The following is a 26,676-nucleotide window of genomic DNA, read 5'->3' as shown; positions in this document are numbered from 1 at the left end:
AGCTGAGGCCATACTTGTTTGGCACTCACTTCAAGATTCAGACCGACCATAAGCCCCTCTTGTGGCTAAATCAGATGAAGGGTGAAAACCCCAAACTGCTTAGGTGGTCCATTTCCCTACAGGGGATGGACTTTACAGTGGAACATAGACCTGGTACTGATCATTGCAATGCCGATGGGCTCTCCAGATATTTCCACTTAGAACAAGAAGACTCACCTGGTCAAGGTTAGCTTATTGTCCCAAAGTTTGGGGGGGGGGTCATGTAGGAGAGTAGGGTCTGCAATCCTATGATCACCCAGATTTTTTGCTTTTGTTTCACTGGTTTACGACTTTCTCTGGCTGTGGGCCTGCCAATCAGACCCACAGCCTGGCTGTTCTCTTTCTAAATTACGACATGTACCCTAGGTGCATTTACCAATTGGTACTGGGCCACCTTATCAGACCCTGTAACTCAGGGCATAGGTGTACCCAGGGCTGCCAGGGGCTGCAGCATGTATTATGCCACCCCTGGCTGGCCTCCTAAATTTGACACAACTGGCTGCATGACAGCTGGGGCAAAGTCGTGTAACCACGCTTTGCTGTAGGTGTAGTATACCTATACCTAACCCTAAAATGGACACACAGATTCCTATCAGTCACTCCTATGGCAGGCCTTGACAATCCTGAAGGCAGAGTGCTTGGAATCGGGTGAGATGGTGCTCTGGCATGAGCTGAGCCTGTCTGCAGCTTGCGGAACCAAGTCCTAATAGCTGTTCCATGATATCGCATACCATATACTCTTAAGTGCATTATAATCCTCGCGGTTAAATGCTAACTTTGGTATTGCTTTATCAAAACATGTCGAGTAAGGTGTCATACGAATTGGAATACTAACCCCTCGCCAATTTTGGCGACGGGGTTAGCATTCCACCCTTCTAGAGGGACACGACATGTATGTAACTGTGAACCCCGGTTAAAGTTAACTGAAGCCTCAGCTCCACAAAATGGATGCTGCCACCACAGACACGAGTCTGACCCCCTGCAGCTGGGAGTCCTTCCAGCAAGGGGAGCCTGGACAAAGGGTTTCCTGTCAGGGGCGGTGCTAGCACCGTCCCAGACATGGTTTTGTGTATCCTGGGTAGGCAGGGCTTTACAGGAAGGTGACTGCTGAGTGGCACCCCGGTGCTCACTACGCATAGGCCGGTCTGAACCAGTTCCAGGGGCACACCAGCCCCTGGCCTGGGGAAGTCCGGCATGGCAGAGGGGTGTAACCACCCCCCTCCTAGTCCCACCCATAGGCAGGACCTAGTCACCGGGTCAGCCCCCTTTTTTAGTATAAAGATGGGAGCGGGCCCCCTGTTCAAATTAGATCATCGTTGGAATCAAGACACGACTTTCTGCGAAAGGACTTCAAGATTTCCTTCTTCAAGATTCTCCCTTGTGGCTAAGGAGTAGTCACCCTGCATCAAGCGGGCACCATCCTAAAGAACACTGCGGTCTGCTGCAAGTCCTTCATCACGAATCCGACGACCCAGCTCGACGAGACCCGGCTTCCCTGGCACCTCTGACCTCTACTCACCTCTACAGCCAAGCTGAGAACTGTGAGTGCGACGAGACCTCGAGGGACCGACGATCGCCAAGACTGCACGACATCTTTACTGCAAGCCCACCGTGTCCTCCACGGGTGAGTGCTTTGGGGTCCGAGAAGCCCCAACCCTGCGCAGCTCCAGCACCCAAGATCAGCCTCCCTGCATCTCCACGATCGGCGTGGGGCCCTTCTGCTGTTTGCTGTGCACCGCGTTGTTTGGCTACTAGCCGGCTGGCTTGTGGCTTCTGAACGACGCCCGACGACATCACTGCTGCTGGTCTGGTTGCTCCAGACTGGCCCTTGCTTCCTTCTTGAAGAGAGGCACCCCGGACCCTCCTGGTCCACTCCAGACGCCATTTTAGGTCCACCGCGTGGGCTTGAATTTGCCAAGGCTTTGTTGCCCAATCCTGGGTCCAGCGACGCCGACAGCTTCTATCTTCGTGGGACAGCTCGATCCTCCTTCCTGGTCGCCGACAACGCCTCCTGGTCCGTGAGATCTCCGAGCCCAGCGTCACCCACACGCCTTGTCGAGGTGGCTACCATCCGGTGCCCTCCTGGTGCCCACGGACTACTGGCTAGTAGTCTCGAACTTGGTCCCCTCTGCTTTCAGGTGTCATCTTCCATCGATCCAGGCTTGGATCCACCGAACTTTCTTCACTGGTCGCCTGCCAGCAACTTCTTTCTTCCAGGCTCCTGGTCAGTCAACGAGGATTCCCGACGTCTTCTGAGTCCTATGCAGCTGCAGCCCCTGGGCTAGGTAACTTCGGCATTTCGGTGCCCCAGCATAGCCTCACTATCCAAGGGTCAGAATCTACTTTCGTTTTCTCCCTACCAGGTCGGGTTCGCCCGAGAACACTAACTTTGCAAATTCTAGCTACCATAGACTTTGTCCCGCATCTCGCGTGAGAGTGCACACACTGCACCCGAGTCCCCTGGGTCTCCTAGAAGTAATCTAACGATTCTATAGTCAAGTCCTAGCGATTCCAAAGCCTATTAGTACTGTACTTACCTGCTAGTAATTTCGCATTCCACTTTTCAAGTATATGGTTTTCCGTGCCCCTCGGGCATTTGTATATACTGTGCTAACTTAAGTATTTTTGTAAGAGTTTTGGTTTGTGCTTAATACCCTGTCCTCATAAAGAGTACAGGGCTGTTGTGATATTTAATAAATAACTGTTTATTTTCATAACACTCGTGTGGTGTCCTTTCACTTGGTGTTCAAGGGGTATATGTGGTATAACAGCTGGCTTAACACGCCCTCTCGAGTCTTTAGCCTTAGACTGCTCGTATCCACGCTACTAGGATAGCTGGTCTATAAGGTTGACTTACAATCAATCATCAATAAGGGTTGCTGGACTGATACATAGTGTTCACTAGAATAGTGACCACTGCATAGCAGGCCACCTTCTCACACAGGTAAGTAACGCATTTCTTACTTTTCAATCCCATCATACACATAGGGCCCGATTCACAGAACTAACTTAAGACAAAATCCTAAAATTACTAACATTTTAGTATTCACAGAAGGCACTTACTCATTTTGGTGTTCACAGAAGGCACTTACTCATTTCGGTATTCACAGAAGTTAGGAATCCTAACTGTAGGACTCCTAAATGCCTTCTGTGAATACCGAAAGTCTTAAAAATAGGATTTTTCTCAGTTTAGGAGTAGTAAAGTTAAGACGCCTAACTAGTCCACTGATTGTGAATTGTGTGGTATAATATGGAAACAGGTGTTTCGCAAAAGATGTGCTCAGCGTATGTAGGGGAGCAAGACAAGTGGGTCGGCTGAAACCCTCGGAAAAGAGGTCAGATGTGCAGAATTTACCATTTTGGTATAGGTGACCCCATGTAATAACGTGAAGTCGTTCGACCAGTTGTCTAAAAGCAGTCTCCTGTAAAAGTGGCATATTGAGATGAAACCTGACAGGGATAGAAGGGGAGTATAGCATTGAGTTGTGCATGATAGCATTTATGCGAGTCAAAGCTTTTATTATACTTGTAAGTGTAGTGGGGTCTTTATCGAGTGGATTTACAGCATTGTAGAGGACACCTTCAATAGGTATGGTAATCGGCAAACCAGTGCTCTGCCACCACTTGTGGCATGTATGTGGGATGGTGTACCCATTAATAAACGTAGTGTGCGTGTGCATTTAAGTAGTACAATTCAAAGTAGGGAAAGACAAAGCCTCCTTGCTCATTGGGTCTAATAAGCATGTTCCATTGTAAGTGCGCTTGTTTGCCAGCCCCACACCAATCGGATCATTTCAGACCGTAATGTTTGAAAGAAGAAGTCCCCGGGGTGATAGGGGATATTTAAAAATAAATATAGTAATCGCGGAAGAATAACTATTTTTATAAGGGACGAGAGCCATGCTAAAGACAGTGGTAATGCAATCCAGCGAGTGACGCATTCTCAGATGTTTGATTGCTGTTCCATAATTTAGTCTCATCAACTCTTCTCTATCTCGCCAGATGCAAATGCCTAAGTATCTCAGATCAATGTAACACTATTCTAGCGGGAAGTCTAGGGGGAATTTGAGGGTGGATGCGGTGAGGGGGAAAAGGTTTGATTTTTGCCAATTAATCTGCACACCTGATGACTGGTGAAATTCTATAAACTCTCGCAGGATAGGATTTAGATTCTCCTGTGGATGTCTGATGTATAATGTGATATCATCTGCGTATAAAGTCAAGAGAATCTGACGTAAATTACATCGGAGTGCTCTGTGTTGATGATGCTGCTGGAGTTTTTCGGCTAATGGTTCTACAGCTATGGCGAAAAGCAGGGCGACAATGGGCAGCCCTGCTTAGTGCCCCTTGCTATTTCAAAGGCTGGGGAGATGTGGCCATTAATTAAAACTCTGGCCATGGGTTGAAGGTAGACTGGCTGTATCCAGGACTGAAACAGCAGGGGAAAGCCTATTTGTCTCATTACCTCAAATACATAATTCCATTTAACTGAGTCGAATGCCTTAGTGGCATCAAGGAAGACCGCAGCCAAGGGAAGCTCTGGCGCTACGTTATGAAGAATTGTAAAAAGAGTCCTTAAATTATGGGTAGTAGCTCTACTAGGGATAAAGCTTGATTTGTCAGGAAGGACCAACTTTTCCATGAGGAGGCTGAGTCTATTAGCTAGAAGTTTGGTGTCACAATTAATCAGGGAGAGGGGTCGATATGAGTCACAGTTGGTCAGTGCCTTTCCTGGTTTGAGTAAATATGTTATCAGTGCGCCCCAGATTCCAGAGATTCTTCATAGACTTCTTGGAGGATGGGTGCTAGTTGATCTATGTATGTTTTGTAGAACTCGATAGGTATGCCATCCATACCCGCTGCCTTCCCTGACTGTGTGTGCATTATAGCTTCACGTACCTTCTCCAACTCGAAGGGGGCACATAAGAATTTTCGCTGTGTGTCGCCCCGCCATCCCAATGCTACGCCGTTAAGGTACTCTCCAAGGTCAAACGGGGTAGTTCTGGTGGAAATGTAGATCGTGGAATAATGCCCAGTAAACACATTAAGAATATCCACTGTGTCTCGATGGAGGGTACCGTCTGGCTCTTGTATTACCAGGACGTAATTTGAGATACGAGGTTTGCATATAGTTTCGGCCAGTGCATTCCTAGGGCACTCCCCCTCACCATATCTCCTAGCTATCAAGTACTTGCCCCGGAACTTAACTTCACGATTGGCAGTGTCTGTGAATTCCAAGAGTGTGTCACGAAATTTCTGCAAGGTTTCTCCATTGTGGCCAGTGGAAAGTTGCGCCTCTGATGTTTTCAGCTATAATTCCAGCTTCCTCCATGTCTTTTGTATAGCTCTACGCACCCCTGCACTCTTGGATATGCAGATGCCTCGTATGGTGACCTTAAAGGCCTCCCAAAAGGTTTCCTACTTCTTCCACAGTCTGTCTGTTTCTATAAAAACAATCCCATATTTTGTCTCCCAGCTCCACCTGAAAAAACATGTCCAGCAATGTCTGGGGTTGTAACCACCAGCCACGTCGCGGGGTACCATAACCTGGGGAAGTCAGTGTCCGCAGGACTGGAAAGTTATCTTAGTATGTGCGCGTATGACACTCGTTAATGAAGGTCCAAGACCCCGTGAAAGGAGCATGTAATCCAGGCGCGCCCACGACGCAGCCTTTGCGGTGAAATGGGTGCCTTCGCGAGTGTGTGGGTGCATGTGTTGCCATGCGTCAATAACGGGGCTAGCTTCAATTATGCCTTTTAGGATTGTGCCCGGAAGTGTTGAGAAGTGCAATGGGGTGGAAGGAGGAGCAGAGTGTTACCCGGTTTGGGAATTAGAGCTGTTTCGGCCAAACTTATGGAGTAGGATGGGCCTACCGTGTCTGTGAAGGAATTAAAAAGTCGGAGAAGATAAGGCTGGAGCTGCGGGAGAAAGATGCGGTAAAAAGAAGTGGCAACCCGTCCGGACCGGAGACTTTACAAGAGGAAGAACTTTCAGTGCACCAGTGAGTTTGTCCTGGGAGACCTGTTCTTTGAGCAGCTGCATATGGTTCATCGGGGGCCAGGTGCAATTATCTAGGACTGCCTGCATCTGGTCCGGGAGGGGCGTCTCCTTGGCGTAGAGAAGTAAGTAGTATGCATGCATCAGTAGTGGCATGAGTACCATCAGTTCATTTAACATTGGCTATATGAGCTTTGGCGGCTCGTGGCTGTAATCGCCAGACAAGAACAGTGCCCACTTTGTCCCCTCCTTCATAGTAACGCTGGTTTAGGGCCAGAAAAGCTCACTCTGCCTTGTTGGTATGGTATGCACGAAGCTGACCTCTAAGCATTGCCAGACGTTGTTTATGAATGACCCTTGGATGTTCCTGATCGAGCTTCTCAAGCGCCTTTATATCTCGGGAGAGGGTATTTTCGAAAAGACGTGACTCTCGTGCCTGCGCAATTGCTATGGACGTAACATGCCCACCTTAAAGGCGTCCATACCAAGGGGAAAGGAGTCTCAGGTAAGTCGTTCGCATCAAAGTAAGAGCCAATTGTGGCCCTAAGTTCTGCAACATCGACCGGGTCCTGGAGGACATGAGGAGGGAGCCGTGAGCGCGGCTAGCAGCTTGTATAAGTGGTCCGGTCTTGCAAAAGAAGCTCTACATGTGCGTGGTCAGAGACCGAGATGTCTGACGTAGAGGCCGAGAGCGTTCCACCAATCAGGGAGTGTGAGATTAAAAAAATAGTCAATGTGCGAGTAAGAACAATGCACATGTGAATATTATGAATAATCATGATTTGATTTGATTTGATTGATTTGATTTGATTTTGAGTTTTGTAGAGCGCACAGCTACCCTAGGGCATCCCGGCGCTAGTGACCGCAGTCCTGGAGGGTGGGAAGTCATGGGGGGAATGCTCAGGGGAAGAGAAGAGTCTTCAGTCTCTTCCTAAATCTGAGGTGGTTTTGTTCTTGCCTCAGGGAGAGTGGGAGGGCATTCCACAGTCTGGGGGCATTGTATGAAAACAGGCGACCGCCTGTTCTGGCCTTATTAATTCTGGGGACTTTTGCAAGGGAGAGGGAGTTGGATCTGAGTTGTCTGATTGAATGTTGATGGGACACAAGAGGCCTGAGGATGGGAGGGCCTTCATTGTGCAGAATTCTATGGGCAATGCACAGGGTCTTGAAGTTGATCCGTTCCTTAACTGGCAGCCAATGCAGACTTCTAAGGGCTGGCTTGGCCGAGTTCCTCACTGCGGTTCCTGTGAGTATTCTTGCCGCCCCATTTTGTGCACATTGAAGTCTGTGTACTACAGAGACTGGGGCCCCCAGATATAGGACATTCCCATAGTCCAATCTGGAGTTCACCAGCCCCTGCATCAAGAGCTTCCTGGATTGAAGGGGGAGTAGATGGAGGATCTTTCGTGCCATCTTCATAAGGCCGAAGCACGTTCCCGCAGTTTTCCTCGCTTGTGTTTTAAAACTCAGATCCTGGTCCAACCATATCCCTAGGCTTTTTACCTCGGATTTTGGGGATGGTGGAGATCCCATGCATGGTGGCCAGGGAAGGGGTGTGGGGATTTTATTTGGGTTTCCCAGAAGGAGTATTTCTGATTTTTCCCCATTGTTTTAACCGGGACTCGCACATCCATTGGTGCACTTTTTCCAGACAGCTGAATAGATTGGAGAGGGCGTTGTCTGATTGGTTGAGGGAAACGACAAGCTGAGTGTCATCGGCATACATTATTGATTTAATCCCAAAAGGTTTGACAATATCCTCGAGGGGTGCCCAGCGTTTAAACTCCCAGTGGAAAATAAGAGTAAACGGATGGCCCACTGGTACTGGATACCTAGACTTCGCAACTTGTCCGTGATGAGCTTGAAGTCCTGGTGTCGCCGCAGCGTGATAAGTGCAAGGTCCTGAAAGAGCTGGAGTGTGCCACTGTTACATTTAAGCTCTGATTTGGAGCGTGCTGCTTTAAGGTTTGCCTCTTTTTCAGTGTCTGGGTCAGTATGTCAGGGATAAGGCCAGGGGGGCCCAAGACACAGTAAAGCACGGTCAAGCGCTGGGGGGGGGGGAGATCTTCATAACCCCGAATGTCCTGGAGCAGGTCAGCGATGAAGGTTATGATGTCCGTTCCTTCGGCTCCAATGGGAACCCTGCCGACGCCCCTGATTTTCCATGTCCTCTTGTTTGAGTTGGAGATCAATATGTTGCTCCTCTAGGGTGGCCAAGCATTGTCATATCTGGTCTTGATCTTCTGTGCGGGTACCCATCGTTTTCTGAAGATCATCCACCCTTTCTCTAATCACTGTAACTTCCTTCCTGAGTTCCCTGACACAAGAGTGAACTTCAGAGCGGAGCAAGCTAATTTCAGGCTCTAATTCCTGCATGAAACTGTCCATGAAGGATTGAATGACGGGTTCAGAGGTCCCCCTTGCTGATGATGACATGTCGCCAGAACTAGTGGGGCCAGGCTTGTTCCAAAGTGCAGCAACAGGGTTGTCCTTTGGGGGGTACAGCTGTGTCTTTTACTGATTTGGTGCGAGTCATGGCTTCGCAGAGCCCCACGCCACTAAATACAGGGCAGGCAACTAAGGAGGTGAGCGGAGAGCGTAAAGAGGCTTTGCCGGTCTCTCGCTCGTATGAGGCAGAGGCGTCGTGGTGCAGGCTCACATAGGAGGATATCCAGGATCCGGGGGTGGGAGGGAGGCGAGTGGGGGTGGAGGAGCACAGATGATAGCCTTTGTAGGCCTCTTCGCTAGGCACCACAACTACCACAGGCTGTCACTGCTGGGCAGCACCCCCCCTCGGGCGACAGCGCCAAAGGGCCATGGGACCAAGGATGATGTCTCACCACAGGGTGAGGCAGGCAGCCCAGGCAGGTGGCTCTCTCCCGTAGGGGGGCCAGCCAGCCTCAGAACCCCCACATAGGGAGGCAGCGCTTACCGGTGGGAAAGCCGTCAGAGGCGGCACACCCAAAATGGCCACCGTCAAAAGCCAAACCAGGAGGCCGAGGAAGGCCAGGTCCAGCGTTGCAGTAGTCAGGCGGGAATCCGAAGGCCCAGCTGAGGCACAAGACACTCCCACGACAGCGAATGCAGGCATATTGGTCAGACTCTGCTTCCACCTCGCACTGCTGCCAGAGGATCAGGCCCCGGGCGTCAGAAAGCGGCTTTGTTCTGCTACAGGGTTCAGGGGCTTGGGATCACCAGCGCACACAGAAGGGTGTCCAGCGGAAGGAGAGGCAGGTTACAAGGATCACAGGTGATGTTGCTGGTGAGCAAAGAGTAGATTTGGCATGCCTCACAGGTGGGACCAGCTGTCATCTCCACACCGCACCCACAAAAGCAGGACGCCCCCGCCGGGATTGTAGAGTGCAGGGACCCGGGCCTTCAGCGAGCTTATCCAGTCCAATAAGGCGCAGGGTCCGCTCGAGTGAGACGGGGGCGATTAACTCACTGGGTCCGGTGGGCCGCCGAGTGGAGGCCACGATGCAGTTGAGCTAGGGTTGGGTCCTTCGTATGCAGGGCTCCCCAATCTGCCGCCAGGATTCACCTCACGTCATGTGGGACCTCCTCCAGCTTACAGGGGCTCCCTCGTCTCACGTGAAGTACTTCAGCGCCGAGCGGGCCTTCCGCTCCGCAGCCGCGGGCAGCGCCGCAAAGGCCCCAGTGGCCGACAGGGCTTTTCTCCAAGCGACGTGGCCCTGGGCGGCTCAGCCGGCCGTAACTAAGGCTGTAGCTCGAAAGATGCTGCTCCTCAGCCAAGAACAATTTATAGAGGCCCCTGCCGCGTCCGCCAACTAAAGTAGCCCAGGGCCTGGTGCAGGCAAGATGGTGGCCGCCAAAGTCCAAGCAACGCGGCAAGAAAAGGCTGACTCTAGCGCCGCGACAAACCGAGCCACAGAGGTGCCCCCTCGTCAGGAGATGCCCCGTCCACTCTGCCAGCCAACCGGTCAAGGTAGAGTCATCGCTGAGTACCCCAGCGTTACTTTTCTGGCTTTATAAGGCAGCGGCGGAGCGGAGCTTTCAAAGCGTGCGTCTCACTCCATCAGCAGCGAGACCACACCCCCAGACAAGACTTATTGAATGGCCAAGTCACTGCAATGACAAATACACAACAGAAGTGAATATGGTGGGTAGCTTACCACCTCGAGGTCGAGGACAACTCCTAACCAGTTTACAGTCCTATGTGCATAAGATACACAGGGAGTCCCCAGCACGACGCTAGATTCAGCCTCTTGTTTTATGGCTACCCAACATCAGTAAAGAGTCACATCCCTAAATAACTCTTCTCCCCTGACTGTAAAGTTGCCGTTAGTAGAATGAATGTCACTCATCATAAACAAAAGGGAGCATGCAGCATGGCAAAGACAGTAAAAGTGGCAGCCCAGGCATTCTGTCCATTCAAACAGTGAATAACTAACTCACAGCGTGAAGGGCCGATCGTTAACTCTTTGAGCTTGAAAAGGCTGAAGTGCCCGCCCACTTTGGGACTAACAGGCTGGGCTTCTACGTGCAAGGCACCCAACCATACTTTATATTTTCAGCTCTATTCACCACTACTGGTGCTACCTTGGTTAATGCAATACAAGGACTGAAAAGAATTAAGCCTTGCGTAATGCTGTCACCCTGTTAAAGATGGTCACTACGTACACATATGCAGTGCTTAATCTGAGCAGGTGCTTTCAGGTGCTCAGCACCGGCACTTCTTTCACAGGGCCGGGGCTACGATTTCTGGCCCTGTAGGTGGTGGCCTCAATATTAATTGTTCAAATTCAAAATAAAAAGAATAGCATACATTGCATGGTGACTGGCTGGTAAATGTTCATAGAGAGGCCAGCATACGCCTGTCCAGGCAAGCATGATTGTGTATCACCACATTAGTGATGATGTCATCATGCCGATCACAAATCCAAGAAGTCATCGACAAACTATGGCTTGCATTCTATTCCCCGAGTCTGCTGCACGATGCCACTGCCTGAGCCTAAGCTTCCCATTGGATAATTGTACCTGGGGGCTGGCTCATGACGGAGTTGAGGCAAGGAAGCTGCGAGAGGGCATTTGGAACTTGGGAGTGAGGGCTCTTGAGGAAGAATAAATGAAAGTAAGTGTGGACTTTTCACTTACTGCGTAGCCGGAGTAGCATATCCTGCAGCCCTGCATTGCTGCTATCCTCAACGTGCTCGATGCAGTTATGGACCAACATACCTTTTGTGTGCCATGGCGTCACCTGTAGAATCTGTGACCTGCACCCCAGTATGGTAATTGCTGAGCGTGCGTGAGTCCAGTAGGCACCACAGCCATACTTACCGGCATTGGCATCATTACGGCTGGGGACAATGCCTGTGCTGTAGCAGGCAGGGTCACAGCAAACTGAGCAGTGGATGCTAATGCCGTCGCCATCCCTGGACCTACTAATTACAGGCAGTACTAGCAGTGACATCACCTGCTGTGCTCGGGCAGCCATCTGTTCCGCAATAAACCCAGTCATACCGCACTGAATATTATTTGCAAAAAAGCATTTTCATTTGGTGTAGATTTTGTTTTTGCACTCTGTGTAGGTAAGAAAGTAAAACATGCCATCTACCCCTTCTTTAGGAATGACAACTGGAAAACGCAGAGTTCAAAATAGCAGGGACATGTACAGGTTGACGACAGGTGTCACAGGCAGCAGCAGTGTTATAGATGAGAGAGAGAGCAGGAGTAAAGAGGAGAAAGAAACAACAGGAGAGGAGAGAGATAAGATGGAGCTAAGTAGAAGAAAAGAAGAGCAAACCAGATACTAATAGAAAACAGCCCTGATTTGAAGAAGAGACAAACGATAAAATGGAGACACAGCTAATAACTGCTAGAAGAGTGATAGTAAAGAGCTAAGATCGAGGCAAGAGAGAGCAGAGCATGGTTAAAAGTGAAGAGGGAAAAGTGCAGGGCTAGAATGAATAGAGGGCAAATCAGACATACAGGGAATAAGGTAACACACCAGGTGTGACAAAGATGATAGAAAACAATTAGAGAGGTGAGAGGATAGACTCTTAGAGCAAAGACTTAGGGGACAGACAGACTTAGGGGTCTTGCCACAGCTTGCTCCGGGTTGGCTCTCACAAACAACAGGCAGTGGAGGCCTCAGAGGCTGTGAACTCCCAGGACTAGTTATTGAAGATATACCCTTACTTTTGTTGGATTTGTGAAGTCACGGAATTCTTTAGGGCATAGTTAAATACTTAGAAAGGTGTGAGTAGCCATCAACTCTGTGCTGAAAGTTAAGAGGATTGTAAGATTGGGAGCATTTTAATCTGGTTAACCTGTCATTCTTTAGTTGTTTTGGGAGCACTGCCATATAGTTATAATATGTTTCTTTCATGCAAATAAAAATCAGTTGGAAAGAATTCTGGGCTTTATACTGTAATCTCATTTTGTGATGTGTTTTTGTTTCATGTGTTTAATCTTAAAAGTCAAGTCCAACTATGTGTCTTCAAGATCTAGAACATTGGAATGGTGTGATTTTTGCATTTGAATATATGAATATAACAATTAAATAGCCACATATAGAATAATGATGTGGATAATCAAATAGCGATGTTAGTAATTTTTTAACTCTTTTTTTCCTCTTTTTTTCTGTCTGATTTTTTTGCAGCTGAATGAAAACAAGAATGACTTCCAGAGAAGGTTTGTACATGAAGTCAGTAAATGTGATGGACTGGAGAGAATCCTCCGTGAGTATGTGTTCTGTAATGTTTGTTTTCAACACAGTTTATGCAGTCACAAAGCAGGTAACGGATGCCGCCACTGGAAAGCCTCCAGAAGACCAGTCAATATGGAGCCTAGTTTAAAATTATATATCATGATGACCCCAATATATGATTTCATTATTTTTAACATGCCCATTCCATGACACGATTAGAAATGACATTCTGCTTTTCGGCCTATACTAATAGGCAGATTTACAGCCCTCCAATTGTTAAAGTTGATGCGGACTGACCAGATGTGACAGGTCAGTATGGGGAATAGGTAGAAGATATTTTGTAGATCTCCAGAAGTATATTTTCTAAGAATATACTTATTTTTCCTTCTTTTTTCTTTTTTGGTAAGGTGGTTGGGTCCCAAGATTTCGGTCTTACCTTGGCTGACATGTCACCATGGCAGGAACTCCTTTACAAAAGAAGAGCCTCTTCCATACTTCTGATACCTCTGGGACCTCGAGGGTTTTGTGGATGAACCCCACACAGAGTTCTTTCTTTTTCTTCACAAGGATAGACATTATGCCAAGAAATACAGCCTATGTAAAATCTTCACCTGGAAATCTATACAGAGTTCAGATGACTGACTCCTATTGTCACTAAAGAGCATACATGTTGGCTTTGAGACTAGGAGAGTGCTCCCCCAAATCTGCTTTGGCTTCAATGATCTTGTATATTCTGATGCTCTGACAGTCTCTGGTTCAGATCTTAACCTCTTCAGCGCAGCGCAAATTTTCGCGCAGTCCTGAAGATTCGAAAAACCGGTGTGGTCATGACGGAACAGTTCCGTCATCAGCACAAACCAAGCGACGCTGATGACGGAACCGTTCCGTCATAAGCATCGAAGGGGTTAAGGCTCAGACTCTTGGCAGAAGAGGTAACCCTTTAGTCTAGCACGAAATTAGAAAACCTGACAGCAGATAATTGAAAGCCACTTCGGAGAAGTTACATAAACCTATTTGCCAACGATATCTGTAGAAGAAGCCTCATTGTGCCTAAGTAAGGTCTGTTGCTGTCCCACTTGCTTTGATTCCTGTCACTCCAATTATTTGCGTCTTCATAAACGGCCAGCCCATTGACTGCAGCTTCATAGGTTCCTCCAGTGATGGCCCCATTGATAATCTCTCCTTTGATGACATAACTAGTGCCCCATCAATGTTGACTTTCTCCAAGATTAGGTTCTTATAGACAACAACTGTTGAATATGACAACTCTTACCACACTGTTACCTACAAATCTACTATAATTCTGCTTATCCGGATTTGGTCTTGCTATTTTGGATGGTAAATATATCATTGAGGAATAGCTAGAATGTCAACTCTGATGAAGGGAGTCACAATGTAGATTTAGTGGACATTTCGTTTATTTCTGAAGAAGTTGACACTTTCCATTGTCTTGAAAGAAGTGGAGAGATCAGCCTATGTTCCCTCCACTGTCTAGCACCCATGTTCCTACAGGCTTTCTGTATTCACTACGTAGCCCAACCTAAATCAGACTATTTGAACAGTTATCCCTGATAACAAAGAAAATACCCCCTGTTTCTCAACTTTTAGCCAAGTCTCACCAAAACAGATCAAGGACCTCCTTTTAACCATCAAGTCAGGATCCCCCACTGACCCTTGCCCTTCTGCTGTTTCAAAACTGATTCCCGATACACTAGCCCCAAACCTAACAGACATCTGTAACGCCATGTTCAACACAGGCACTTACCCCGCGGTATGGAAAAAATCTATCATCAAGCCACTACTGAAGAAGTAGCACCTAGATCCTTCAGAAACAAAAATCTACAGACCTATTGCAATCCTTCCTTTCCCAGCCAAAATATTTCAGAAATTAATGAACTCACAATTGGTCGATTACATTGAAAACAATAACCTCCTGGACGAGACACAATTCGGCTTTAGGAAAGTTCACGGCACGGAAACTGCCCTCATCAAAGCAGCTGATGAAATTAGAACAATCTCAGACCAAAGTAGTACTGCTTTGCTTGTTCTGCTAGACTTGTCAGCAGCCTTTGACACGGTCAATCACTCAACCCTGATCGATCGTTTCTCAAACATTGGCATCAAACTGAAAGCCAAACAATTACTGACCTCCTTTCTTTCTAATCGCACACAACTAGTGAGTCTCAGCGAATATAAGTCCTCCCCTTTTAACCTCCTGTGTGGTGTGCCACAGGGTTCATCCTTGAGTCCATCACTTTTTAACATCTATGTGTTGGACCTGGCCAGGGTTATCAAAACCCACGGGATGAGCCTCACCTCCTACGCCGATGGCACACAATTGGTGCTACCAATCCACAATGACGAAGGAACGATTACGCCTAGATTCCAAAGTGGAATGCTCGCCATCAGCACCTGGATGGTCATCAACTGCCTAAAGTTAAATTCCGACAAAACGGAGGTTTTGTTTTTTGGTAAGCTCTACCCTGTCTGGTCCTTCATCTGGTGGGCCACCGATTTGGTACCTCCGCCTCCCCCGCTTTCAAAAGTTAGAAATCTAGGTGTCCTGTTCGACGACAAACTGGCTTTCATATCACATGCCAATGCAATCATCTCGTCTTCCTTCTATACCCTAAGAATGATTAAAAAACTCCTACCCTTGAATCCACCCAATGTTGTAAAAACCCTTATCAGCACTCTTTTAATGTCCAAAATCAATTACTGTAATAGCCTCTTTATTAACGCTCAGAAAATGGTCACCAACCGACTGCAGATGGTGCAGAACTCGGCCGCTAGAATGCTAACAGGCACCCCCAAGTATTGACCAAAACATCACTAGTTCTAAACCTTCATTGGCTACCCATAATAAGCCAAATTAAATTCAAGGCTCTTTGCATTTCCTTCAAGGCCATCCACAAAACGGGACCAGACATGCATTGTCTGTGTGTGCTATTTTAAAACCATGCACTTATGGGTGCAACCTTCTTAAAATAAATCGTCCTGAGGGGGCGTGGCTAGCAGCCAACGATGGCGGCCGCAGCTTAGGGAGGCTCCCGGGTAAAGGCGGCTTTCCGCATCAATCCGCACAAATATCCTGATCCATTCCGGCTCCAGAAGGGGAACCGGACCCAGAGACCGTGCAGCGACCATCTCCGGAACTTTCCGGTGCGGCGAAAGCCCGAAACTGCACGTTGCCGCGGGCCGAAGGCGGAGGAGGAACCGGGCCTACACGCGGCCACAGAACCTCGGAGCCACAGCCGGGTTGAGCCCAGCCGGAAGCAGCCGACAGTCGGGTCCGAAAGACCGGAAGTGCCGGCTCAACGATCGCCTCCTTCCGAGGACCCGCTAACTCTCTCCGAAGAGACCGGAGCCCGAGTGCCCACCCTCCGACCACCTGTTGACCCTCTCCGGGCATATTCAGCGCTACAGGAGACTTGGAGGACGACGGATCCTCCAGGTTCATCGCCGCCATTACTCGGCGCAGGCGACCGGGGAAGTCACTGTGCCGCCCCGACAAGAACCACGCCATGTCGCACAGAGGCCCCAAGAACACTACGACCCAGGCTAAGCTGGACAAATTTGGCTATGACCGACGCTCGCCACCACAAGACCAACGCAAAACCGTTGGAGGGAAAATGGCGGAGGCGGAGGCGGGGAAGAAAGCCACACTGGACGATGTCCTGGCGGCGCTGGCGCAGGTACAAGAAACTGTGGGGGCCACGGCGACCGAAGTCACCTTAATCAGGGCGGATTTGCAAAAAATGAACGAACAGGTTAAGCAAGTCGAAGTGGTCACGAAATCTTTGATTGAGGACGTGTCTGAAATGCAAATTGCGATGGAGCGCCTGCAAACGGACAACAAACTCCTTAGAGACAAGCTGGACGACCAGGAGGGTCGCTCAAGGCGCAATAATGTTCGTGTCCTGGGCGTTCCGGAATCGGAAGACACGGGGGCCCTAGACCTGTACGTGGAAGATCTGGTGAAGACTAGGCTCCAGCCTAAAGGCCTATCGAACTTCTTCTCGGTCGAAAGAGCCCATCGGGTTCCGGGAGGGAAGCCCAAGACCGGAGGCCCGCCGCGACCAATACTGGCGAGGCTGTTTAATTTCCGGGACAGAGACGCCATTTTGCAGGCTGCTAGAGTGGCGCCGACCATCCATATCCAAAACTCCAAAATCGCTTTCTTCCCGGATTACACAGCGGAGGTATCGAGGAAGAGGAGGACGTTCCTGGAGGTAAAGAAGACTCTACGGGAGAAAGAACTACCCTACTCCATGATATTTCCAGCCAGGCTACGAGTGGTGGCGGACAAGAAAGTATGGTTCTTTGACTCCCCTGACACAGCCCGGGACTGGCTGGAAGGCTGGCACACCGTTGGGAGACAGCGCAGGACGAACAGACAAGAATCGGACCGCAGAGGAGGCAGCAGGAATGGCTCGCAGGCATCAGGGCGCGCGGAGGGCGCAGAAAGCTCGCCTTCCCATGGCTTTGAAGGGGGTGGTGAAACTGATTGACTCCGGCGACGGCCACTGAACTGCACTACCTCGCCGACCACCGGCACTAACTAATCTTTCACAGCAGCACGCTGACTCTGGCATGGCAACCCCGAGAGCCTACAGGGGAGCCGCCAACCCGGGGAGGCGCTCTCCCCCTTACAAGCAAGTACTGTGTTCATTGGGAAGGGTATTGCACTCTGCTAAGTTGGGGTGGCGGGCAGTTGGAGGTCCGTTAAGCAGGGGGGCAGGGAGGGGGGATTGTTTTGAATGGTTCTTGTTAGGAATGGGTACAAGGGGTTGAGGACATTGTTTCAGGACCGTTGGAATTCGGGGGATACTGTTGAGAATAAACTGTGACACTATGCCCCCATGAGGACTCTGATCGCCTTGCTGCGCGGTGGCGCAGCCAACAGAGCAGTCCCATCTCCGGGGCGCCGCATACTCCCCGATGGCTAGTAATACTGTACAGACGGGGACTCTGAACCCTACAGAGGCACAGTCTCCGCCATTAACCGTGCTGTCCTGGAATGTGAGGGGCCTGGGTGATAGGGTAAAGCGGGGATTGGTTTTAACTGCTGTGAAGCGCCTGCGTCCTACTGTGGCCCTATTACAAGAAACACACCTGATGGGGGGAGCTACTAAGGCCTTAGATAGGCGAGGTTACAAAATGTGGGCCCACTCTGCCTTCACGTCCGGCTCCAGGGGAACCGGCGTACTCGTGCAAAAGAACTCGCGATTCCTGCCCCTATCCACCAAAACTGACGACCAGGGCTGCTTCGCGGCCGTGCAGGGGCAGTGGGAAGGGAAACTCCTGAATCTAGTGTCAGTGTACGTCCCGCCTGCCTTGCACTCAGTGCACCTCCCGAGATTAGGGGACTTCCTCCTGACTCTCCCTGAGGGTGCGATCATTCTGGGGGGAGACTTTAATGCTGTCCAGGATCCACAACTAGATAAATACCCCACTCCAAACCAGACAGGGGGGGAGACATACTTCCGGCGCTTCACCACGGCCATGGGCCTGACCGACATTTGGAGACACCTACACCCAGGCACGCAGCAATACACCTTTCACTCCGCGGTGCACGGTAGCCTGTCGCGCATAGACCACTTCCTATCCCTGGGGGAGGCCCTTAGCCACGTAGACACTTCGGTGATTCACCCCCGAGGTATTTCAGATCACTCCCCACTCACACTGACGCTTTCTCTACAGACGAAATCACGTAGGCGCATTTATCCCCTGCACGCTTCTTGTCTCAAGATCCCACAGGTTCGCAAGGCACTTAAACAAGCCACGAAACACTATTTCCTCGAAAACTCACAATCGGTGCGTTCCCAGGCGACGCTCTGGGAGGCATACAAAACTGTTCTGCGGGGTCAAGCCATTAACACTATAACCGGACATAAGAGGCAGCAAACACAAGAACTGGCGGACCTAGAAATCACCATGCAGGAACGGACCAGGGCCCATGAGTCCCACCCTTCTCCCTCCACCCTACACGCACTTACTCTCCAGGAGCAGCTCTACACTGACCACTTACGGACAGTAGTTAAGGGTCACATCGCGGACACTCAGAATAGGGTCTACGAAGTGGGGGACAAGGCGGGGAAGATGCTGGCGTGGCTCGATAAACGTGAGGGCAGCTCCAGGGGGATCCAGAGCCTAAAAGATGCGCAGGGGGTAACACACACCGACCCGAGACATATAACGGAGTTGCTAGCGACCCACTTTGAGCAAGTATACACCCCAACACGTCAGGTTACATCGGAGGAAGCCAGGGCACTCCTCGCGCCGATTGCAGTCCAGACCCTATCCCCAGAGGCATCGAACGACTTGGAAGCTGACATTACAACCGACGAGGTCCAGATGGCCATTGCGGCACTGAACCCGGGCAAGGCCTCAGGTCCGAACGGGATACCGGTAGAGTGGTATCAGGTGATGCCGGACACCCTTAGCACATACTTGTTGGGGATGTTCAAGGATTGCCTGGAGGGGGGCTCCCTTCCGCTAGATCAGCGTGTGGCGACTATTGTGACAATCCCAAAACCGGGCAAGCCGCCGGAGGAATGCTCCTCGTATCGACCTATTTCCCTCTTAAACGCGGAGGTGAAAATCCTGGCCAAACTCCTGGCGCAAAGACTCCTGCCCCATCCTTCCTCGATTATACACCCGGATCAGTCCGGGTTTATGCCGCATAGGAACACTGCTCAGAATCTGCGGCGGCTACATGGTCTCCTGGCTCGATCTGACGCTATCACAGACCCGGCGGTTATTCTGGCGCTGGATGCCAAAATGGCGTTTGACCTGGTGGAGTGGGAGTACCTCTTCGAAACGTTGAAGCGGATGGGGTTTGGACCTCGCTTCCTGGCATGGGTCAGATTGCTCTACGCGGCCCCGGTGGCCCATGTAGTGGCAAATGGCCATATATCGCGCACTTTCCCGTTGGGAAGAGGCACACGGCAGGGTTGCCCACTGTCACCACTGCTGTTTGCTCTCTCATTAGAGCCCCTGGCGACTCTCATACGGGCCTCTCCCCTCCTCAAGGGTGTACCGGGGACCGGGGGTTGGGAAGACCGCCTGTCTCTCTACGCAGATGACATGCTCGTATATCTCACAGAACCTGAGGAGAGCATACCGGCCCTCTTGCGCATCTGCGACACATACGGCAGGATCTCCGGCTACACGCTGAACTGGTCCAAATCGGAATTATATGTTTTGCGAGGTCCGGCTCCGACTCTGGACGATACGTGTCCATTGCGACTGGCGGGATCGTCATTCAAATACCTAGGCATCCACGTTACTAAAGATGCGTCGGAATTCATGGATAAAAACCTGAAACCGCCCATGGATAGGCTCAAGCGAGATGTCGAGTTCTGGTCGGGCCTACCGCTGACACTTCTGCGTCGGGCAGCCCTATATAAGATGATGGCGCTACCGCGCTTCCTCTATGTCCTCGAAAATTCGCCATACCCGGTACCTCCTAAATTTTTTCAGAAGGTGGCAGCACTGGTCTCCAACCTCCTATGGGGCGCTCTCCCGGCAAGAGTGGCACAACCCAAATTGCGCAGGAACTGGTACAGCGGAGGAATTGCGCTTCCAGACCTAAAACTATATTACTGGGCGGCCCACCTCAAACCTATTAACCAATGGCTCCACGCACCACACACCGAGCCGGCATACCATTCCGACAGGGTGCAGCTGGGCGCGGAGGGCATGTTGGGTCCGCTGTACGACCACCGCAAGGTACGGACCTTGGTCGGCCCCACCACATTAACTGTACAAATTTGGCATGCGGCGACGACAGCTCTGGGCTGGAAAGGGAAAATCACGAAGATGACACCACTGTGGGACTCCCGCGCACTGGGCAACCTCAGGAACACCAAGGGGTTTACTCAATGGGACACAATAGGTATATCTACGGTGGGCGATCTGTGGGAGAGAAATGAGGTGGTACCTTTTACCCGCCTCCAGGAACTCTACGAGCTCAATGATAGGGAACTATATAGATACATTCAGATACGCCACGCTATGCTTGCGGCTATCCCAGCCACCACACCACTGCCAGAATCTTCACCCTTAGAGGACCGCTTACTCACAGACTACATGTTGGAACGTGCGACGTCCCTCACTTATCGCAAATTACTTAATAACACCCCCGATCCCACGTCCCACCTGAAAGAGAAATGGGAAGGGGAAATTGATGACATGGACGAACACGAGTGGAACGAGGCACTCGGGTCCCCCAAAGAGGTTGGCATCTCAGCACGCATGCGACTGGTACAATTTAAAATCCTGCACCGGGTTTATTACACGCGGACAATGCTGCACCGCATACATAGAGCGCCACACCCCCTACTGTCTGCGAGGGTGCGGGGAGGAGGGCACGTTCTTCCACACCATATGGGACTGCCCCAAGATACAGGAATATTGGAAACAAATACACCGCACTCTCTCACAGACACTTAATCACTCTATACTGCCTAACCCAAGACGGAGCCTACTGAACATCTGGGAACCCACCGATCTGTCCCGTTATGAGCAGCTTTGGGTCACGGCTGGGATAATGGTGGCAAAGAGGGACATAGCGCAACGCTGGGGGGCAGCGGATCTTCCAACTAAATCCCAATGGTGCCTTAACATGGATCGTGTGATGTTGATCGAACGGGCGGTCTACTCTAACCGAGCCTGCCCGGTGAAATGGAATAAGATCTGGCTGAAGTGGAACGAATATAGAGGGGACATTTGTGAGCCCTTGCGGGAGGAGGACCTGGAAGATTCTGATGACGAGGGTGAAGGAGGGTAACTTAGATGGGTTGCAGAAGTGAGATGGCGGCCCTACTTGTGGCGGGAGGCAACCTATGGGCACCTACACTGTGGAACGGTGAGGGGGGAGGGGGGTTCATGGGACTAGGAGACACGCTGGTACTGACCGGGGACCCCGAATCTCCATGTTCCCGAGGGACGATTGTTATCTATGTTGCTCTGATTCATGTCAGAATCAAATGACCATTCCTACTTGTTAATGTTCTGTGTTTGTTGTTTTCCAAAAAATGAAAAAAAAACTCCACCAAAACCTCAATTCCTGCATTGAATATTTGATCTACATGCACTTTTACTACTCCAGTATGTCTTATCCTTTATAACCTCGCTACTTGTTTTACTGGAAACACGCTATGCACTGATCCTTGATAGCGGCATGCCCGCAGGGTTGTAGGCGTTCCGCTGTGTACTATGCAAATGTGCAATAAAGGTTTTGCAAAAAAAAAAAAAAAAATCGTCCTTCCTCACCTACCATACTCGTTCTTCCCAGGGGCTAAGCACGCTTCCGAGGGCCGATTTGGGCTCTCTTTGGTCACAGGTTCAGACACTCTGGCCCATATCTACGGGCGCCATCTTGGGGGGAGTTGGAGGTCGGCGGGCTAGTGCTGCGGGCGAGTTTGGCCACGCACTACAAAATGAACCACGCATCACGTTTGCGCAGCGGACGCGCCGATGGCACGCCAGAGGCAAGCCTGTTTGCGCCCGTCCGCGCCAGTCCGGGCCCAGGGCCAGGAACCCCTGCCATTTCCTCCAATCACATCACCACCTACCCGCGCAAAGCACTCCTTCAATGGGGAACGGAGAGAAACCCCCGCATGTAGCAACTTGCGTATCCCTGACAGTCCATATACCCACTGCAGTTTCTGTAACTACTCTATGCCTGTAAAAAAGTCCACCAACTATGCCACGACTTGCCTACGCATGCCCCTACTGAACTGTAGGTCATTTCTGTAGGAGGGTGGATACCTGACTATTGTTACCCCCAACTTTTTGCCTGGTGTTTTGCTGGTTTTTCGATTTAGTTGACCTGGGACCCTGCTATTCAGGGCCCCAGGCCTACTGCTCTCTCTGTAAAATGGATTCCATGTACCTTATGTACATATCTAATTGGATACTGAGTCACCTTATCAGTCCCTGTACAGTGTACCTTAGGTGCCCAGGGCATAGGTGTACCCAGGGCCTACCAGGGGCTGCAGCATGTATTATGCCACCCCTGGCTGGCCATCCAAATCTGACACAACGGGCTGCACGACAGCTGGGGCAAGGTGGTGTAATCACCCTTTGCTTTAGATATAGTATCCCTATATCTAACCCTAAAATGGACACATATATTCCTATCAGTCACTCCTATGGCAGGCCTTAACAATCCTGAAGGCAGAGTGCTTGGAATTATGTGAGATGGTGCTCTGGCATGAGCTGAGCCCGTCTGCAGCTTGCGGAACCAAGTCCTAATAGCTGTTCCATGATAACGCGTACCATATACTCTTAAGTGCATTATAATCCTCGTGGGTTCGAGGCATGTGGGCTGCTGAATTCATATCTGTGCATAGTCCGCCACCTAGTGTTGGGTCCAGATGATTGCACATTGTTGTCCTGGAAGAGTCTTCGAAGTATCACGAGATAGGTGGCTCCTCCCCTGGACTACAGTGCGCATGGGCATCGCCTCCATCCCCAGATTGTTTTTTTCCGCCATCGGGTTCGGATGTGTTTTCGGTTCCCTCTATCGGAACCGGCAGTTGTTCTACTTTTAATCGAGACCAAAAGGTCTTTAGGCTGGGCGTCGGTATAGTTGCGTTCGGGTTTCTTACTGACTCTCAGCTCCGATCTCCTACTGCCCTTCCACGTGCTTTCGACGCGGACGGGCCTACACTACACCCTTTGCTATGGAGCGGACTCCATTCAAGAAATGTCCGCTGTGTCACTCTAAATATTCGCACCTCGACGTGCACCCCGTGTGCAATACATGCTTGTCACCGGATCACCGTGAAGACACCTGCATGGCGTGTTCGAAGTTTAGGAGTAAGAAAACTTTGAAGATTCGCCGGGCTAATCGACTCCAGGCTCAGTTGTCGGCTTCGGCACCCCCACCTGATGACATCTTCCAGGAATCTGTCGAGGAAGAAGACGACGTACAAGGGTCGGACTCTAACCCCGCGTCCGAGGAAGAGACCTACGACGCGGATGAGGAGGCCTACGACGAAGTCTCCGGCGAGGTAGGGGACGGCGAACTGGCTTGTGCCACGATGGGAGATAGCTCAGAGGAAGAGCATCCCCAACCAGACTCCGGGGTTACTCCCCGTCATACGGCCCAGGTCAAGGGATCGCCTTCGGGCCTTACCCAAGATCTAACTATGAGTCCTACGTCCCCGCCTCCGGGCCCGGTCACGGACATTTCTAACACGAAAACGAAAGTGAAGCCAACTGGTCTCGCACCCTCGGATCCGAAACCGAAAGTGGCGTTGGTGAAGAAGGTTCTGGAGGCGTCAACTTCCACAAAACCCAAAATGGCCGACTTGAAGAGCCACGCCAAAATGGCCGACCAGAAGAGCCGCGCCAAAATGGCCGACCCGAAGCCCTCTGGGTCGGCGCCGAAGGTGAAGGCATCCGACGCGGCTGCGTCGGCACCGAAAGGGGTCGCGGACCCGAAGACGGCTTCGAAGAAGCGTCACGCCGACGGTGCGCCAGGCCATGGGGCGTCGGCACCGAAGAAGAGGCCTACCGGCGACCGGGCTCTCGGAGACGAAGAGTCGCTCGAGACGGTTCAGCCCTCGGCCTCCCTTACAAAGAAGGTGGGGGAATCCTTAAGGCGGATCCAACAGTCCTCTGTGGTTCCCAGCCAGGACACTGTAGTGCCTGGGCCCACGCCGAAGCCTGCCAAGGACCAAACGCCCATTCGTTTTACCCTTCCTCCCAAGTCGGCGCCGAAGGCCTTCGCGCCTAAGCAGAGCGGACACTCTCAGGAAGTATTGACGCGGAAGGCTGCCTTGGTGGTGTCGAAGCTTCGGCTCCAGCCGCTTGCGGTGGAGGAACGTCGTGAGGTGATCATCGACGCCAACACCGGAAAATTGTCGCTCCACAAACGAAAGATTACGTCGGAGCCGGCCTTGGAACCTTTTAGGATTCCACTCAAGAACAAAAGGTACTCTGCGGACTCTTCGGCTCTGATGGAACCTCTGTCTCCACAAGCCCTGGAACACTCGCCGGCCCATTCCCCCGTGCCTGATGTGGACGAGGAAGAGGCCGAGTACAACTATCCTGCGTACTCGGATCCGGAAGAGGAGCAGGTGCCCTGGACAGCAGGAGGCGACACAGACGACCCGCAGTCGGGGCAGGACACTCAACTTTTCGCCGCAAAGACGTCCCCGACAGAGGACTCGGCGGCATTCAATGCATTAATAGAGAGAGCTGAAGCGAACCATGACGTCTAACTGCACTCAGACCCCGTGGATGCGGACTTCTTAGTCGACACCTTCTCGGTAGCCGAAAAACAAGTCAAGACACTACCGATGCTTAAAGGGGTGCTGAAGCATGCACAGGAGGTGTTCAAGGAGCCCACCCGGGCGCGGGTGGTCAATCCTCGCATCGACAGGAAATATAAAGCGGCGCCCACGGATCCCACCTATATTAAGGGACACTTGCCATTGGACTCCCTGGTGGTGTCCAACGCTCGAAAGAGGGCGAATTCGCAGACTACTGGTGATGCTCCTCCCCCAGACAAAGAGTCCAAGATCTTTGAGGCATCAGGCAAACGCATTGCTGCACAGGCAGCGAACATCTGGAGGATCTCTAACACTCAAGCCCTGCTTGCACGTTATGATAGGGCCCATTATGACACATTAGAGGCCATACTGCAACACTTGCCTGACCAATACAAGGAGGCGGGGGAGATGCTCATTCAGGAGGGCAAACTCATTACAAATGCATCCATCAAATGTGCCCTAGATGTGGCAGACACTGCCTCCAGGGCTATCAATACAAGCGTGTTACTTAGACGCCATGCCTGGCTTCGAATTTCTGGGTTCAAACCCGACATACAAACCACAATACTGGGTCAGACAGTGAATCCTGACCATCTGTTCGGCCCTGAGGTGGATGCCTCCCTAGAAAAGATGAAAAAAGATACCGAAACTGCCAAGTCTATGGGGGCTTTACAAAGTCAGCAGTTTCGGGGTGGTTCCTTTCGCCGCTCCAATTCAAGAGGCACCTCGAGAGGCCAGGCATCCCAGTCCACGCAATACTACAAGGGTAACACCCAGTCCTCGTATAACAACAACAAGGGCAGGGGTGGCTACAGAGGCAATAATATCAAAGGCAGGGGACGTGGAAACAATGCCTCCAGGTCCACCTCCTCCAACAAGCAGTGACGTCTTGTCACTTCCCCCCCGATCACACGACACCTGTCGGGGGGGAGACTCCAGCAGTTCCTGCCGGCGTGGAGGTCCATCACCACGGACAGGTGGGTGAGGTCTCTTATCCAGTACGGGTACTGTCTAGAACTTACGTCCATTCCACCGGACATACCGCCAAGAAGCCGTGCTATGTCCGGCGAGCACTTGACCTTGTTGCAGCAAGAAGTACTGGTCATGCTGCAAAAAGGGGCGATAGAGCTCGTTCCATTGCAAGAACGGGGAACGGGGGTTTACTCCCTGTATTTTCTGATCCCCAAAAAGGACGGATCGCTCAGGCCGATCCTGGACCTCAGGCCCCTGAACTGGTACATCAACTCGGAGCACTTCCATATGCTCACATTGCAGCAGGTGCTTCCCCTGCTTCAACAGGGGGACTTCCTAGCAACGCTGGATCTGAAGGATGCCTATTTCCACATTCCCCTGCATCCTTCCCACAGAAAGTATCTCAGATTCACGATCTTAGACCAGCATTACCAGTTCAGAGTCCTGCCGTTCGGGGTCACCACGGCACCAAGAGTCTTCACCAAATGTCTAGCGACTGTGGCGGCGCATCTCCGTCGCCAGCACGTCCATGTCTTTCCATACCTAGACGACTGGCTTATTCAGGCAAAGACGGAACGGCAGTGCGTAGACCACGTGTCACGCACCATTCACCTCCTGCACGATCTGGGATTCTCTCTGAACTACCCAAAGTCCCATCTCCAGCCCGCCCACGTGCGACAGTATCTGGGCGCGACAATCGATACTCTG

At 51.1% G+C, this 26,676-nt stretch overlaps 1 protein-coding gene across 1 annotated transcript in view; it reads left to right on the top strand.

The window, feature by feature from the left end:
• LOC147734664 (uncharacterized) overlaps positions 1-26,676 on the top strand; it is a 5,992,067-nt gene that overhangs the window by 97,799 nt on the left and 5,867,592 nt on the right. The window contains exon 3 of the mRNA XM_086952471.1: positions 12,659-12,737. Within this exon, the coding sequence (XP_086808597.1) occupies positions 12,659-12,737 (79 nt within the window). The remainder of the gene's footprint in view (positions 1-12,658; positions 12,738-26,676) is intronic.

This window comes from Lissotriton vulgaris, chromosome 1_2 (genome assembly GCF_964263255.1).
Source record: "Lissotriton vulgaris chromosome 1_2, aLisVul1.2, whole genome shotgun sequence".
In the NCBI taxonomy this organism is placed as follows: domain Eukaryota; kingdom Metazoa; phylum Chordata; class Amphibia; order Caudata; family Salamandridae; genus Lissotriton; species Lissotriton vulgaris.
The sequence above is the reverse complement of the archived record's forward strand: the minus strand, read 5'-3'. Positions and strand labels throughout refer to the sequence as shown.